Source organism: Astatotilapia calliptera, chromosome 9 (assembly GCF_964374335.1).
Source record: "Astatotilapia calliptera chromosome 9, fAstCal68.1, whole genome shotgun sequence".
Lineage (NCBI taxonomy): Eukaryota > Metazoa > Chordata > Actinopteri > Cichliformes > Cichlidae > Astatotilapia > Astatotilapia calliptera.
In genome coordinates, this window is record NC_137430.1 from 18,032,728 (window position 1) to 18,049,632 (window position 16,905).

At 42.1% G+C, this 16,905-nt stretch overlaps 2 protein-coding genes across 2 annotated transcripts; one reads left to right on the forward strand and one right to left on the reverse strand.

Annotated features, from left to right (window-relative positions):
• Positions 1-2,578: 2,578 nt before the first annotated feature.
• xkr9 (XK, Kell blood group complex subunit-related family, member 9) lies at positions 2,579-5,371 on the reverse strand. The gene is made up of 4 exons (XM_026180662.2): positions 5,170-5,371; positions 4,184-4,641; positions 3,621-3,835; positions 2,579-3,539 (listed from the first exon to the last, which is right to left on the reverse strand). Exons 2-4 carry the CDS (start codon positions 4,498-4,500, stop codon positions 2,911-2,913), a joined length of 1,161 nt encoding a protein of 386 aa, XP_026036447.2. The 5' UTR covers positions 4,501-4,641; positions 5,170-5,371; the 3' UTR covers positions 2,579-2,910.
• A 4,045-nt stretch (positions 5,372-9,416) lies between these two features.
• Positions 9,417-16,552, forward strand: tram1 (translocation associated membrane protein 1). Its single transcript, XM_026180706.2, has 11 exons — positions 9,417-9,706; positions 11,949-12,012; positions 12,855-12,976; positions 13,058-13,174; positions 13,260-13,318; positions 13,401-13,485; positions 13,677-13,747; positions 13,912-14,016; positions 14,088-14,231; positions 14,673-14,824; positions 15,032-16,552. The coding sequence occupies exons 1-11, from the start codon at positions 9,584-9,586 to the stop codon at positions 15,100-15,102; spliced, it is 1,113 nt and encodes a 370-aa protein (XP_026036491.1). The 5' UTR covers positions 9,417-9,583; the 3' UTR covers positions 15,103-16,552.
• Positions 16,553-16,905: the final 353 nt, after the last annotated feature.

Consider the following 16,905-nt stretch of genomic DNA (forward strand, 5'->3'; position numbering starts at 1 on the left):
TTTACAGAACCCTCTGGGTAACGCAATGCCACGCTGTGATCACACACACCAGCCCACTGCATGTAATTATACTCAGCCTGCTCTCCAATCTGTCACTGCCCAACCTAATTTGTAAGTGTGCATGTACAGTGATTAAAGAAATTTCTGTGCCACTGCAAAAAAAAAAAAAGGGGGGGGGGGGTGGTGGTGGTGGAGGGGGGGGGGGGTCTATCACTCCCTTCCTCCACATTTGAGGAATTCTCCCAGAATGAGGCGACGCTGCCATGTCAGAACGAGCCAGGCAGACGTGTACAGATCGCCAACACTGCTAATGCATCTGAGGCACTGGTGTAGCAGTCAAGCCATAATAATTAAAGACATACAGCATCTTAGGGCTTCATTAATCATAGTTTATATGGACTTTGAAGCCCTAATGAAAAACAGCCTGCCTTCCCGGGTTTATTGTGTCTGTACAAATTGTGGGGATGGTGTATGCCAGGAATCCCCCCCCCTCGTTTCTCCAACTCTGACCGGCTGTTCCAGGATGTAGTGATGGAAAACAAAAAGATAAGATTTGGTGAAAAGTTTAGCGGTGGTTATGGAAAGGTCAGCGGTCAAGACTGTTTACGTAGACATGGAGTGCCATTCAAATCAGACAAATCAGAGCCGGTGCTGAGGCGGTGACAGTGGGTGATTGCATGCCTTTGGGTTGGTACTGCTGCCGTGTTGTGCGAGTGTTCGATAGCACCGCAAGATCAGGCCTTTACTTGGCAAAATGGAGACCTGTGGTGCTCTGAAGATTCATCTTTGATCTGGGTCTAGTTTCTCAGATTCTCACCGAGCGCTCCAGCATTTTCTGGAGGCGCATTTCAACGAGATCGGAGTTAGAGATTACTGGGTATTACGCTCTCAGTGCCAGAAGTGGAAATTACTGTGAGGCTGTCAACGCCAGCGTTCTCTCTGCTTGTTTTCTCCTGGAGACAGGGAGGTAATGCTTTACTCAACACATTTTATCCCAATGGCTTGCGACTGTTCCCTGGCAGTGCTATCAGTGGTGAGTCACCGCCATATGTAGTTCGACAAAGACCACAGAGAGATAGACTGCTTAGGACTCCAGCACAAGACACATGTGTCTTCTCCCAATAAAAATCCCTCTGGCAGATTTACATTGCATTAGTTCACTGAGCCCGAGGAAATATACAGTAGAGGGCAGAGAGGTGCGCATTCATCATCTTAAATGCAAAGGTTGATGTGATTTTGGTTGAGAGTCCTCCCTGCAGGTGCTAATACCCAAAGGAAAGTTGTTAAAAATCAGCATCACGGACAATCTACACATACATTTCTGTCTTTTTGAACTATATCTAATCACCTTTGTGTTCTCTAAATACGCACAAATCAAATGCACGCCGTGGAGTTGGAGTGTGTCCGATGAGGTTCCACAGTAAAATTCTGTGCACTACCTGGCAGTGATTCATTTCCTCTCCAACAAAAGTTGCTCACTTAAATTTGTCATTTTATGGAGTGCTTCTGACACGGCACAACCGACAGATGAAAGTTAAAGTGGCCTCTTGGAGTAAACAAGTCAGAAAGCTCAGAGTTTGGCTAAATTAAAGGAAGGCCAGGGGTGAGGGTGGGGGTGGAGGGGGACGTGCTGCGCTTATTTGAGAGCCAACAACCATCGTGCTCTCTGGACCCTGCGGTTTGTCAGCGTTCCTCCCAGGTGAGCTCACACTGGGCCACCCTCCCCTCCCCTCCTTTTCTGCCCAAGCCAGGAAGAAACAGCGTCCGCAGCTCTCTCCGGCTTGACTCATACAATATTTTGCTGGTAGTCAAAACAAAATTAGCAGTGGTTTGTTATTTCTGGTTAGCTCATCCATGACCCCCTGTCTTCACTACTTCTCAAGAGGGGAGGGGGGATGTTTAGTTGCCACCTTTCAGTTTCTGAGTATTAGGATGCTGAGGATCCTTCTGGTAGCTACATTTACAGTAATATTCAAGTTCAGTGACATTACTGAAGTGGTAGATGATCCACTCTTCAACTCTTGGTGAGCATCTCGACTGTCCAGCTTTCCTGTTTTGTGTGTGATCCTGTACTTGATCAGCTGAACTTTTTTTTTTTTTTTTTTACTTTTCGGCAAAAACAAGCGAAATAAGGCAATGATATATAGGTTAAAGGCTTAAATAGTATACTTAGGAATCCTAAAAAATCAACTACAGTATAATTTTAAAGATTATGGAAAATGTTAAGGAGAAAACATTAGAGGGATTAAAAATGACTTGACCCCATCTTTAAGTAATCTTTCATGCTTTCTTACTAAAAGAACAACTTTGGTGGCTTTGTTACTGTTGCTCACGCCACCATTGAGCTCACAGCCTAGATAATGGCGCCATCCTGTGTTGAGCATATGCACTACAGGTCCACTTGCAAGATTTGGATATACAAATGTTACACTGCACAACGCTTTGGTTGGTGCTTCACCAAGCTGCTAAGGGTAGAAATGCTAATATGGGTGGGGTGATGCACTGACAAACAAGCCTTTAAGAAGCACAACAATGTATTTATGTTGCTCTCATCACTGGTATATTATACTACACACACTTGGGGGAAATCCTTTATTTTATTAATCTTGTCTTTCAGTTTCTTCTCAGATTTAAAAGTCATGTGAAAACATCAAGAGATAATTCTGCTTTCATTAATATTTGCAGATTACCTACTGTATTGCACATTGTAAGAATAAATAGGTAAAGAAAAAATAAAATAGACATTCAACCACATATATTATTGTCTAGCTAGCCACCAATAGTGCAAATGGTACCTTCAAAACCTCTAAAAGCTCCTTTATTTTATCTCCGTGTGAAATCGTTAGGCCGGTTGAATCTGTGTGTGTCTTTTTGAACCCTTTTACACTAATTTGAAAAAGAAATTCTTCATTAAGGTTTCAAGAAGTTCTTGATTCTTGCAAGTGACTTTGTTTCCTTTCCCGGGTCGTCCACCTCATCCTCTTCGCGCTGCACCCTTCTGGGATGCAGTTGGACGTAGTACAAAATGAGGCACACCAGTCCCAGCACTGAGCATCCACAGATTAAACCGCTGATTGTCAGCAGCAAAGTGCTTGTTTGCAGCTCCGGCTTCAACAAAGCCATCAACGACGGCGACATAATGTTAATAACGGTGCAGAAAATGTAGTAGGTGGTCATGGCTACTTTTGTGTCTTGTCCTTTCACATTAAAAAATGTGAATGTCAGGATGACTCCTGCAACTGCCCTGTAGAGAAACTCCAGGCTTCTGCTTGAGCAGAATTTGGTTTCAAGCAAGTGTGTCCATATTGTTGCCAGCAGCCAGAGGACAGTGAGCGCTACTGTGGTGTAGATACTCAGTATGAGAAGGAGGCTGTAGCTGAGAATGAGGCTGGTGATGGTACAAATTTTGTAGAGGAGGTAGATTGCTGTGGGGAGGCCAGAGGGCATTTCTCTGATATAGGGGAGAGATCTCCGCAGGCAGCGGCGATAGTCCACCAGTGACCATGCAATGTTACAGAAGGAGAAGGCCACAGATAGACCTGAAAGACAAGAACAGGCAGTGTAAGTAGTGATTCTTCAAGTTCGCACACATGTGTAGAGTATCTTTTGTCTCTACTTACACTGCATGACTGAGACCTCGTTGTGGCCCAGTAATATGTAAAGCTGTAAAAGGAGCTGGGGGGCACTCTCCAGGAAAGTCTCAAAGAGCTTGAGCATGCTCAGATCGGTGGCCACGCAAAACAGCTTCTTGTGAACTTCCCTCAGCTTATCCACCCCATCGCCATTTGATTTCGTCCAAACCACTTGGAAACCCTCTTTCAGCAGGTGGTAATACCTAGAGACAAGGCAAACACAATGAAAACAAACAAGCTGCCACCCTGCAGTGCACGTGTTATTGCATAGCGTGCTATTGCTGCATAGACAGTGATTCATTTGTAAGGCTTTTATCTTAATGCCATACAACAAGTTGAACACAGCTTGAATGTGGGCATTCCAGTTTATTAAATACCACTTTGTCAATGTGCGTGATTATCATAAAGCACGTTTTGACTCACAACATGCAGGCACTCCTTTTTGTAGGTACAGCAAGCAACCTCAAGTTAATTTGCAGGTGTTAAACTCAAAGGTCATATCCTACTTCGGCTACTGTGGTCTCATGAAAGCTGTAATTTTAATGGCATACCTGGTAAAGATGCCAAATCCAAATGCATGCAGGACAACAAGCCCAGGTTTTGACATGTCTGATATTTCTTTTTTTCCTTCAGGGTTTAAGAGAGGGTCATTCAAGTCATCCCAGTACCAGGCATAGCTGAAGATCTGAGTAACCAGTAGCCCGATCAGAATAAACATCACGGTGAACCCAGTCCAGACGTATTGTTCCTCTTGAAAATATTTCACAGCCAGTACAATGTCTGTCCAAATGTCCCCGACATACAGGAAGACTCCAGCGATGGTTAATAGCCATCGCACTTTGGTGTACCGAATGTCTGGCTGAAGCATCGTGTTGTCACTTGAAACTTGAAGTATCCGTCTGTGTTGCAGACAGATGTGCTTTTGCCTGAAGTTCAGTTTTGCTTTGAAGGGTCTGGAGAAATGCTGCTGTGGACCCTTTCCAGTGTTTCAGGGGCCATTCTGGTCAATCTGCAAAGAAGGCACACAAAGAAAGACATATATATAATATACGTGTGTGTGTGTAACATTTTGTCTTGTACAAACTGCTGCTTGTTTTTGTCATTGATATGAAATGCAGCGTGACTTTAGTCAGGTGCTGCGTGATACTGACCTTTGATCCATGTCATGAACACATAAAAAAGTCCTGATAAGCACTTAATTTATGTAATAGAACAATTATTGATTATTTCTATCAGGGCAAATCAGAGCATTAGAACTCTTACATAAGAGACTGGATTGTTCTTACATTTCACACAACAAATAAGCCAAATCTATGTTGTTCAATTAGGAATTTTCAAAAGCTGGCAAAAGAAACATTTTGAATAAAACAGCACTGCAATTAAAAAAAAAAAAAGTTTATGTTCAGGTAGCTGATTTATAAAATTTTCAGATGTCATTTACAGATCTGTTTGATAATATTCAGTCTACACAGTTATCATTGCGTGTTATCACACTGAAATCAGGCTACAACAAACACACACAAGCATTTTAACTTACCAGTGCACTCTGAGAGGAGAGAGGTGTTCATTCAGGGAAGGAAACTGTAAATGCCGCTGTCCTTTCTCTTTTAAAGGGCTCCACCTCACATAACTATACAGTCAGGTCGGAAATGTGTATACGTGTATAGGAACAGGGTCACAGTTCACACTTCCCTGTAACAGTTTCATATCTGATATCACCAGCAAGTGACGAAATGCCCGGGTTTCCACATATTTTAAAACTTGATAACAGAAAACTCGTGCACGACGATCTGTGTACATACCTTTTAATTGCTCTGAGCACATAGGCGTAGACAGGTGAAGTTATGTAACACCTCAGCGGATTTCCTGTAATCTGAATGATTACTGCAAGCATGTGATTACCTTTGCCTGAGCTCAATAAGCAGCTTGCCCTTCCCTTTTTCCAAAAGTGAAACATAGAAATGGCAAAAATAGAAATTAGTTTAAAAAAATAAATAATATATTGATAGATAAACATTGATATTGGCATAACAATGACTACTGTAGCTTCCTTTTATGACAACAGGCACAGGATCCTCACTGTAAGTTTTTGGATCTTGTCAAATATTCAAATAGGCTAAATCATATATTCATATGTTTTTCATTTGTTCATAAGGGAGCCAAGATTTGAGTTCCTCCCTTGCTATATACATAAAAATCACATGAGGGCAACAAACACTGTGGCCTGAGGCCGGGTGTGGCTTTGCCCTGTATATTTTCTGAGTCAAATAAGCAGCTGATATCATTAAAACCTCTGGCATATTGATCAGAGGAAGGTGTTAATCAGTTTCACCTGCTTTAGTGTTAATGAAATTAACAACAGGTGCACTAGAGGAGCAACAATGAGACAGTGTCCTAAACAGACCACTGACATTTTTCCCTCTTTGTTTTTTCTGACTGTTTGTTCACTAGTTTTGCATTTGGCTAGGGTCGGTGTGACTACTGATATCATCAGCCGATACCTGGACCCTACAGAGGTTGCACAGGCAATCCGCCTTCTCCAGGATGGCACATCAATATGTGCCATTGCCAGAATATTTGCTGAGTCTAAGTCTAAGAGCATGGAGGAGATTCCAGGGGACTTATTCTATTCAGTTATTCTAGAAGCTGAATAGGGCCTTAACCCATCAGCAGGACCGTAACTGTTTCTTTGTGTAAGGAGGAACAGGATGAGAACTGCCAGAGCTACAAAATGACCTCCAGCAGGCCAGTGAAGTGAATGTCTTTGTCAAGACAAACTTCATGAGCGTGGCCTGAGGGCCTGATGTCCTCTTGTGGGCTCTGTGTTCACTGCCTGGTACAGTGAAGCCTGATTGGCATTTGCCATAGAATACCAGAGTTGACCATCTCTGGTGCCCTGTGCTTTTCACAGACAAGAGCAGAATCAAACTGGGCATGGAGAATGTTATGCTGTAACATTGTTCATCATGTCTGGTTTGGTTCCTCCTGGCATGCCACAATTCCCAACCTCGTGAACAGAGTTAGTTCCTGGAGGATGGAACTGATACCATTGATTGACCCCCACACTCACCTGATCTAAATCCAACAGAACACCTGTGAGACATCATGTTTCAGTCCATCTGACGCTACCAGGTTGCACCTCAGGTTGTACAGATCTGAGAAGAGATCCACCCTGGACGCCATCATCATCTCATTAGGGGCATGCCCCGACTTTGTCAAGCATGCATACAAGCACTTGGGGGCCAAAATGGACTCATTTGCCACAACATTTTTTGGGGTGTTTCTGAATTCAGCCCTCTGTCGGATGATTATTTCTATTTCTATCAAATGGTGTGGCATCCTTTCATTCCAAGCACATGAACCATCCTGTATCACTGTGGGTATCCAGCATTATTTTTCCCCCACTGATAGTGATGGGTCGGTTGCGAACGAAATGGCTCTTAGAGCCGCCTCTTTGACGTGAACGACTTGAGCCGCTCCTTATCGCGAGCCGTGTTTTTCTTTTCCTTTCGCTCACCCTCTCTCTTGCACTTTTTTTTCGCTTCACTCCGCATGCAGCCTTGTGCTTTGCGCTGGGCAGAGGGGGGAGGGGCGGTGGCAGTAGCACAGGAACAGAGCAGGAGGGAGAGAGAGAGAGAGAGAGCCAGGGACAACAATGTCACAATAGAAAGGTATAGTAATCATCCACAACTAGTTTCAGTTGCAGATGATAAAGGATTCAGAAAGTTTGTTCATGCAGGCCCATATGACAGAGAATATGCATCTTCTTTTTGTTTTCATATTTTCATTTATATTTAATTGTGTTATGGTTTGCAGTGTTTTGTGTTGTGTCACTTTAAATTTGTAAAAGGAAAAAGCTGAAAATTTAAATAGTTAAAAGTTGAAATGTGAATAGTTGATTTTTGTATTATATGATTTATTTATTACATTTTATGTGGAGTGAATAAATAAAAGTATATTTACGGTGGCCCCTAGAGACAAAGCACATACAAACTTCAAATCACGTAAAAACACGTAAAAACTCCAAAACACGTAAAAACCTCAGAAGCACATAAAAATTCAAAACACGTACAAAAGACAACAGAAGTGCTCCAGGATGCTGGGGGCAGTGTTGAACTTTTGTTACCTAGTGACTACACAAGCCAGCAAGTACCAACAACCGGATTTGGTGTGTGGTAGTAACAGGTAAATGTACTTTTTTTATTATTATTATTTGACTATATATGAATGCTTGTGTATAAATACACAAACAATACACATATGCTTTCAATTGTGTAATTTAAATGATCTAGGTCAGCGGTCCCCAACCCCCGGGCCTCGGACCGGTACCGGTCCGTGAGTCGTTTGGTACCGGGCCTCGAGAGTTGAGGCTCAGGTGTGAAATGTATGGTTTTCAGGGTTTTTATCGGTTTTCAGCGTTATTTTGTTATCGTTTTTATCGTTTACTCTGTTTTCCTGGGTCTTTTCACGTGTGTTATGAATAAATCTTCTTTTTTTCGGTACCGGTACTAGTTTTATTTTGTTGTATTTATCCGCGACACCTTAAAGGCCAGTCTGTGAAAATATTGTCGGGCATAAACCGGTCCGTGGCGCAAAAAAGGTTGGGGGACGCTGATCTGGGTAGCTCTGTTTTGGAAGTTCAGTTCATGCTAGAAATGTGTTTTGGAGTTTGTACGTGTTTTGTCTCTAGGGGCCACCGCATATATTTATATATAAACATATATAAATAAAACCACTTTTCTTTTTTACATTAGTAATTCATTTTGTGCATAATTTTATATTATTGTTAATAATAAATTAATTAAAGCAACAAAACAACCTGAAGAGCCGGTTCGGAGCCGAAAGAGCCGGCTCTTTTTAGTGAGCCGAACCGAAAGAGCCGGTGTTGTGCCAAAAACTGATTTCCGGTATTTGCCAAAAACTGATTGCTCGTATTTAAACTGCTATAAGTAACTTGTTGGGCTATACTATGTGAAACATATGTCAAATGCATCCCTTATGGATGACAAAGTCATCTTGAGCCACAAACAACATTCGTGTAACAAGGTAGAAGCCGCAATCAGTTTTTGGCAGTGACTTTTATATAACCTTTATTTATGCAGTTAAAAAAATCTCATTAACATTAAAATGTCTTTTGTAAGAGTAAGTTGGCCAAGAGCACAGCAGAAATGGCAGCAAATATTACAATAGTTCTGTAAAAATATTTTAAGTGGGGATAAAGGACCGGATTGGTTATAATGTAAGTACAATAACACAGAGTTGTAAAGATACTTGAAAAACGGATAATTTTTTAATTCTCTATATAACCCCTTTGTAAACCCTGTTCACCGAAGTCTATTTACGAACATACGTAAAGATATTACACATAAAAAATACACAGAAACACTGGAAATCAGTTTTTGGCAGACAATCACTTTTTGGCACAACACCGGTTCTCTAAAAAGAGAAATCCCATCACTACCCACTGAGTTTTCTTTCTTTCTTTTTTTTGACCAGTGTATATTTGCTCATAAATTGTGTTTTTCCCTATCCTTTAACAAAATGACATAAGAGTGCAAACTAATTCTCACTATCTACTTTATGAAGGTGTGGCTTGGTCCAGGTTATTTTTAGAGTAAATTAAGCAGCTGATATGATAGAAAATATTTTAAGGGAAGGCTTTCTCCAGCCACTAAACTCAGCTTACATCTTGTACTCCGAACCTCTAGGCAGCGACAGAGAGCCCCAGCTGTTACTCTCCTGTGCGTAAAGATGGCTCGTTGGTCAGGCGCACCAGCTCTATCCGTGGACCCTCCCACTAGTGGAAGAGTGACACGCCATTCAATTGCTGCCTGGCCCGCTGCATGTAGGAAACAGGAGGGAGCTTTGAGCACAAGGATATCTTACTATCAGGCAGGAGGAGGGAGAAAACCCGGCTACAGTGAAGCAAAAGTTGGACGAATCGCGTCGACATGGGGATCCGAAAAAAGACTAACAAGAATCCGCCGGTGCTGAGCCATGAGTTTGTCATCCAGAACCATGCAGATATTGTTTCCTGTGTTGCTATGGTGTTTCTCCTCGGCTTGATGTTTGAGGTGAGTCCACATGTTGAATGGCTTATTTTAAACTGTGGATCACTCGAGGGATGCTCGGCAGGAAAAGTGAGGGGGATTATCGCTAGAATGAATGCCGAATACTCCCAATCGGTTCTCATGAGAACTGACATGGCTGTCTGATCTATTCTTCACACTACTTCCTCTCGTAATCGAAACTTTTCCCCATCACGATGGCCTCGCGTTTGCGTTTCATTCCAGAGCGTTCTAACCTCACTCAACTGCTCTCGGGTAATGTTATTTACAGTGACTAAATATGAGGTTTTTTTAAAGCGTCGTGGGAACTATTTCACTCACATCTGGCTGCTTTCCCACCTAAAATTCGACAAGCTATTTAAGAAAAAAAAATCATCGACACTAAGGCCCGCGGATCGAGTATGCACGCAAAAAGAAAATCAAAAACAAAAGTATTTTTTTGCGATATGTTTTGCAGAAATTTCCCATCAAGCGGCAAGTTTGCATTGCAGCACTTTATCGAGCTCAGTGGTTACGGTGTTTGGCAACACTCTGGACTTGGGTTAGTTTGTATGTGTTACGTGGCAATCGCGCAGCGGTTCACACAGCGCTGTCATCACCGAAACCCGCTTTCTCCGTCACTCAAAGTTGTCACCGGAGCTGGGAGAGCGCTTCAGACGTGACCGGACACACGGGATCGTGTCACACAGCACGGCAGTGTCTTAACGCGCTTCAATCTGCTCTGCTTTGAAGCAAATGTGCGTTAATGTCAAAGCGCGTTTCATCCAAGGCGGAAAAAAAGCACCACCGCTGCTGGTGTCCAGCCGGCCATAATTAAAACCGCTTCCTGTTTGTACTTTCCAAAATAAAACTCCTGGGAACTACGTGCTGTTGGCAGCGTGGATGTTGAAAAGCGTGATATTTGCAGGAATTGTTAGATTTATCTGTGCTACTTTAGCTTTAGCTCTTTTTTTCTTTGCTTTGAGATATTTATTTGTTGCAAGCCGGGTTGTCTTGCTGTGAAGGACTAATATGCAACTTCCAACTGATATCTCATTAGCTGCCTGCCTTGATTAAGTTATCTTTACTTTCAGTGAGGGTAAGGAGTTTGTTGCTCTACATAATTCACATTTAGTGTCATGCATTATCTCGTGTTCTTAAATTTTCTGACTAAAAATATTGTATACAAAAAAATACATAAGCAAAATGAAAGTAAAACAATTGGAAGGCATAGAAATGTCAAGTATTTGTACCTGTTGTTTTGCTTTCTGTTATAGTTTTCCCTCTTTAGGCCAGGAAAACAAATATCTCCACTATAAATATAACTATAACTGCACAAAATTAGTGGGACACAAAGGAAAAACTCTGACTTCTTGTATTAGTAAAAGCCTTTTTACTCATATGGACACGAGTATCTGGCCACCTACACACTGCACCTGCAGGAGCTTTTATGACATCCCATTCTAAGTACATAGGTATTACATAATATGGAGTTGGTCCCCACCCCCCCTTCCTTTGCAGCTACGACAGTGTTCGCTCTTCTAGGAAGGATTTCCACAAGAGTTTGGAGTGTGTCTGTGGAAATTTTTGCCCTTTTATCCAGAAGAGCGTTGTGCTGAACGAGAGGCCCTCGCTCAAAGTCTTTCTTTCAAAGAGGTTTTTGTTTTTGTTTTTTTAGATCAAGGTGGCACAGTCAAGTTCTTCCTAACCAAACGCATCCACCCGTTTTCCTTGCTTTATACACGGGGACACAGTTGTCCTGGAACAGAAAAACTCCTCCCCAAACTGTTCCCACAAACCTGGAAAAACCTAGAATTGTCCAAAATGGCTCGGTAAGATTTAAGATTCACTGGGGCTAAAGGGCCCAGGGGCCCCCAAAACAACCCCACAGCATTCAGTGATTAAAAGATAAGGGCCAGAATCTTTTGTCTATATGGTGTATAGCTTAATAAAAAGACTTTTACTAATATAAACTCTAAGTGTTTTTTTCCACTGTGTCTATTGTGCAGAAAAGTTGTGTTTATAGTGATGATATGTTTGCTTTCCTGGACCGAATAGGGAAAAGCATAACAGAGAAAGCAAACAGGTAAAAATACTGAATATCGGTAAGTTTGTGTTAAACATAACAGCATTAACGCAGGTGTGTTATATTACCACTATATTCATACACATCCTAAATGTATTATTTCAATTTTTAATAAGCATTTTGACTTGTATTTTGTACAATTGCTGTCTGACTGAGATTGACACGACTGCCTTTTGTCTGCAGGTCACCTCTAAGTTTGCAGTCTTCTTCATAACTGTCCAGTACAACGTCACCATATCAACAAATGGTAGGTTAACCAATGGTGTGTGGGGAGAACAGATGTTTCAGTGCAGTACTTTCTTTTACTTGCTGCATTCCTCTCATTTGGATTCTAAAGTGGCACTTACGCAGCCCTGCACAAACCCATTTCAGGGTTCTTCCCCCCCCCTGCTTCTGAGCTAAATTTAGTCTGCCTGATTTATAAAGTTCTCTTGTGGCAAGGTTGCGCCGGGCGAATATGGGCTAAGGTGTAATATAGGCCTCACAATCCGAGTCCTGCTCCTTTCAAGGTTAACAGAATCTCTGCCAGCTGACTTCAGATACCGACACTGCAGGACCTGTTCGTGCTGTGTGTGGTGTGCAGGCTTCCAGCTCGGTGATTCAGCTCTTATCTGCTGCACCTGACGACTTGCCGTATTCTGTAACTTATTTACAGCTCGAATCTCATGAGCCACATAGCATCCAGCGTCCTAATCTCTCTGCAGTGAGTGTTCTGAAACGATTTCAATGATGGCTGCTGTATTTTTGGATCGATTTCTTTGCGAGTTTCTGTAAATGATGACCAAAACCACTCAGTCCATCTAGAATACTTGCTGGGAACTGTGTTCACGTATCGGCTATATCTGTTTTTATGGACACTGAGCTCAAGGGTGCATGGAAATAAATGTAACTTTAGAAAACTAGAAGAGATTCAGCGTGTATATTAGTTCAAATACAGTCTCTTGCGTTTTCAAAGCGGTGTAATTCTGCACAGCCGGGGCTCACTAATCCAAACATCTCACTCCAGGAAAGCGCACCTGACATTTTGGATGTGAATCAATCACAGATGGGTGTTGATTTTTCACTCTGCGTGACTTTTGTGTGCTGCAGAAGCACCAGAGGAGACTGCCGTGAACCACTTCCACCACGGGATCAAGGACTTGGCAACTATCTTCTTCTACATGCTGGTGGCTATCATAATGCATGCCATTATCCAGGAGTATGTGCTGGATGTAAGTGGGATAAAGACACGGAGTTAAGGTCATCTCTGTTAGAAACTGTTCTGTATTGTTCACTGCTGGTCATCTTTGCAGAAAATCAACAGGAAGAAGCACTTCTCCAAAACCAAACACAGCAAGTTCAATGAGTCCGGCCAGCTCAGCGCCTTCTACCTCTTCTCCTTTGGTTGGGGCACAAGCATCCTGCTCTCTGTACGTACAATAGCCAGCTGCCTTTGGTTTTTGTTTGCTTATGCCTGGCCCCATAAAACATACTTAAAAGCTTGCTTGTTCTTAGGAAAACTTCCTGTCCAATCCAGTCAGCCTGTGGGAGGGTTATCCGCATACACTGATGCCGTAAGTTGTGATGCTGATTGTGGAAATTCATCAATCATTTGGGACGTTTCTAAGCTTTTTGTAATGTCTCGCTTTCTTTCAGATTCCAGATGAAATTCTACTACATCTGTCAGCTGGGCTACTGGCTGCATGCTCTACCGGAGCTGTATTTCCAAAAGACAAAGAAGGTAAGAGGACGTGCGGAGCCAGTCGCTTTGGGATGGGACGATGCGACGCAGTTTCCTGTTTGACTTCCACGGCCGAGCCGCATTGTTTCAAAGTCTCATCATCCTCTCGCTTAAATCACCATGTGCAGAGCCGCACTGCTGTAAATATTTTGACCATGTTTGGCCTCCCACCCTTTGTGTTTACTGTTTAGGAGGATATTCCACGCCAGCTTGTGTACATCTCCCTGTACCTGGTGCACATCGCTGGCGCCTACATTCTAAAGTAAGAAGCGCCCACTGTAGAAAGCCTTTAATTAAGTGTGTGAGTTGGTGTGGCTTGTGTTTGTACACTGCCCTTTAGGAGAAAGTTTGTGGTGTCCTTGTGGGGTTTTTTTCCTGTCATTTGTAATGAAAAACTCTCTAAAGATGTTTCTTTGTGTGTTACAGCCTGAACCGCCTGGGTCTGGTCCTCCTTGTGTGTCATTACTTTGTCGAGCTTCTGTTCCACATTTCCCGTCTGATCTACTTCAGCAATGAGAACAGGCAACTGGGGTGAGTTCACTATTAGGAGGTTTTAGATCGAAAGAGGGCAAAGTCTTAAAACTTGTCCTCTTGTTTTGCAGTTTCACCATTTGGGCGGTCTTGTTTGTCCTCGGACGGCTGCTCACCCTGTCCCTATCTGTCCTCACCGTGGGCTTTGGCCTCTCCACAGCTGAGAACCAAGGTTTCGATTGGGCCGCAGGAAACTTTAACGTCCTTTTTGTTCGGTAAGTGTTTCTGAGAGTAGAAACTGAAATATCTGAACTTGCAAACGGAGCTGAAATTAATTTCTTTTGCTCTGACAACCTTTTTTAAAATGTGTATTTCGTGGAGATTGAAGCTAAATTTCTTGATATTTTTTTTTAAAAATTCATGTGCGGCAAATGCAAATTTGTAAGAAGCACTCATAGACTGCTCACAGTGGAGACGTGAGGCCTTCTTTGTAGACCTTTAAGAGCATGTTGTATAGAGCTAAAATAAACCTACAGCAAGAACATTGTCATACAACAGGAAGTGCACTCCTGCGTCCATAAATGAGCATGACGCGCAACCACAATGCATCTTGTGCTAAGCAGATTAAACACTTCCTACTTTGTTTTTGTGTGCCGTTTCTACCAGTGTCTTGTGCGTAAGATAAAGTGCGATGCTTTTATCCCTCTCTCTACTAGGGTAACTGTCCTGGCTGCCATCTGCCTCACACAGGCCTTTATGATGTGGAAATTTATCAACTTTCAGCTGCGCCGGTGGAGAGAGCATGCCCAAGCTCAGACCTTGAAAAAGAAACAAGCTCCTTCCAAGAGCAAATCAAAGAAAGACAAAGGTGAGAGCACGAGCATGAATTAGCTCCCTATTTGCAAAAACACAGCTCTCATTCACACAGTGGGATCACCACAGTTGTTCTTTAAAATACACGATTAAATGTCTTTTATTTTTCAGTTTTTCAAATGACAAAACAGTACATAACTTAAAGGCTTGTCTGCTCTTTCACATTTTTGATCTCTCCTTTTTTTTTTTTTTTTTTTTTTAGCCAACGGAGTAAATGGAGTTAACTCTCACCAAGCTGATTCACCAAGAGCCAGAAAAGAGAAATCCTCATAAAACATTCCTCTCAGCCCTTTCCATCGCCTCCCCACCTCAGAGAACTCTCCTCTCACTCTCTGTCCCCTCCTCACGTCCGGCCCAGCAGATCCTCCGGCTCCTTGATCTACGACACGCATCTTCAGCTCCCACACACGACTGACCTCCCAGCTGGACTTCAAGGACCAGAATGCAGCTTCGCTTCTCATCCAGCACACCGTCATTTCTGAATCTTTGCCCTGCTGTGCTATTGTGAATGAAAAGAAAACCAATTAAGAAAATAAACTATGAAAAAAAAAAAAAAAAAAAAGACCTTTATTTAAGAAGTGCCTATTGATACGGAGCGTTTTTTGTACAGAGTGTAATTTTAAAATTTCAGGAATGATCACTGCAGTGTTTTAATGTTTCTCCCATTTTATCTTTTCATGCTTTTTCTAAATACTGTGTATTTCAACTCGTCTCTTCTTTTTTTTTTTTTTCGTCTCCTTTTATTTATAACCGCTCGCTCTGCTCCTTTTCTTTGCCACCGACTCCTGCCCCTCTGTGGGGGGATTTTGCAGACACTATATGTGAATTTCCCTGTAATGTCTCTTGTTTTCCCCTAAGTGAGGGATGCGAAAAGGAAACAAAATCTTATCTTTGTCTTTCAGATTAAGACTGGGGTCACAAATCGACTCAAACTCAGTGTTTTCTCCATTCAGCGGACACCTATAGATGGAACGTAAGGTAGAATATGGAGAATTTTAAAGTCCCCTTATGAATAAGAATAAAGGTGAGTGTGCAAAAAGCATTCGAGGAAAACAGGAGACATCTTTGTGTAATAATGTAAGTAGATTCACGGTTCAGTATTGTGCAAAACTGCCAGCAAAGTAACCTGATGTAGCATTAAGTGTCAGAGTTCAGAACAGCTTTGTACTGAGATCATAAACTGTTGCGTTTGTATCTATAGTTCTAAGAAATAAACACGCCTTGTGTTTTAGCTTTGGATGAGATGACTTTCTAAGAGAGACGGAAAAGACTTAATCAGGCAATATGTCGGTTTAGTGAGTTTGAATCGCTGTCTTGTATGATCCTGCCTCATTTGCTGTTTAAGTGGAATTGTTTCCCTGTGTTTGTATGGCCTGCTTGAAAAATGTTCACATGAATGACTTGTTGTAAAAGCATGGACCGAGAATGAAACATAACTATGTTTTGTTTAGCTTTTAACACCCCCCTCCCCTCCCTTTACCCTACTATTCACTGTGCCATATGAGCCTGGTTGATATGCCTTTTATTTACATGCCATAAGATAAATTTGCAAAGCTACAGAGAGCAATCAAATACGTTTTCAAGTAGTTTCCCAGTTAACACCGGCCTGTTCCAAAAGATTAACCCGTTGGGTATGCAGTGGTTGCCTTTAAGCTGCATGTGGATTTCTGAACCTGTCCTGAGGGGTTATCTTGATAAAGGAATAAAATGTATTGAAAACAAATTCTCGGAGTTGTGACTTGTGTATTATTATCCGTGTACACATTTTAGTTTTTATTTGAAGAAAGAGGCACACAGTTGAGATAACTTAGATGAAGCCTGGTATTTAACGTTTGAATGCAATCACTTCTTACATAGACGCAACACCTGCTGGGAACCTGGAGTGAAAAATCAAGAATAGTTCATTTCACTGATATTTAATGCGAAGGGGGCAGTGTTACGACAAATTATGCCTCAACACTGTATGAAGCTTTTATTTTAGACGCCGAAATTAAGATCTCTAATTGTTTCACTATACAAGTTAAAAGGGGGCTTTGTGTTTGTCGTGATTTTCTGTCACGTAGGTATGTGCAGTTG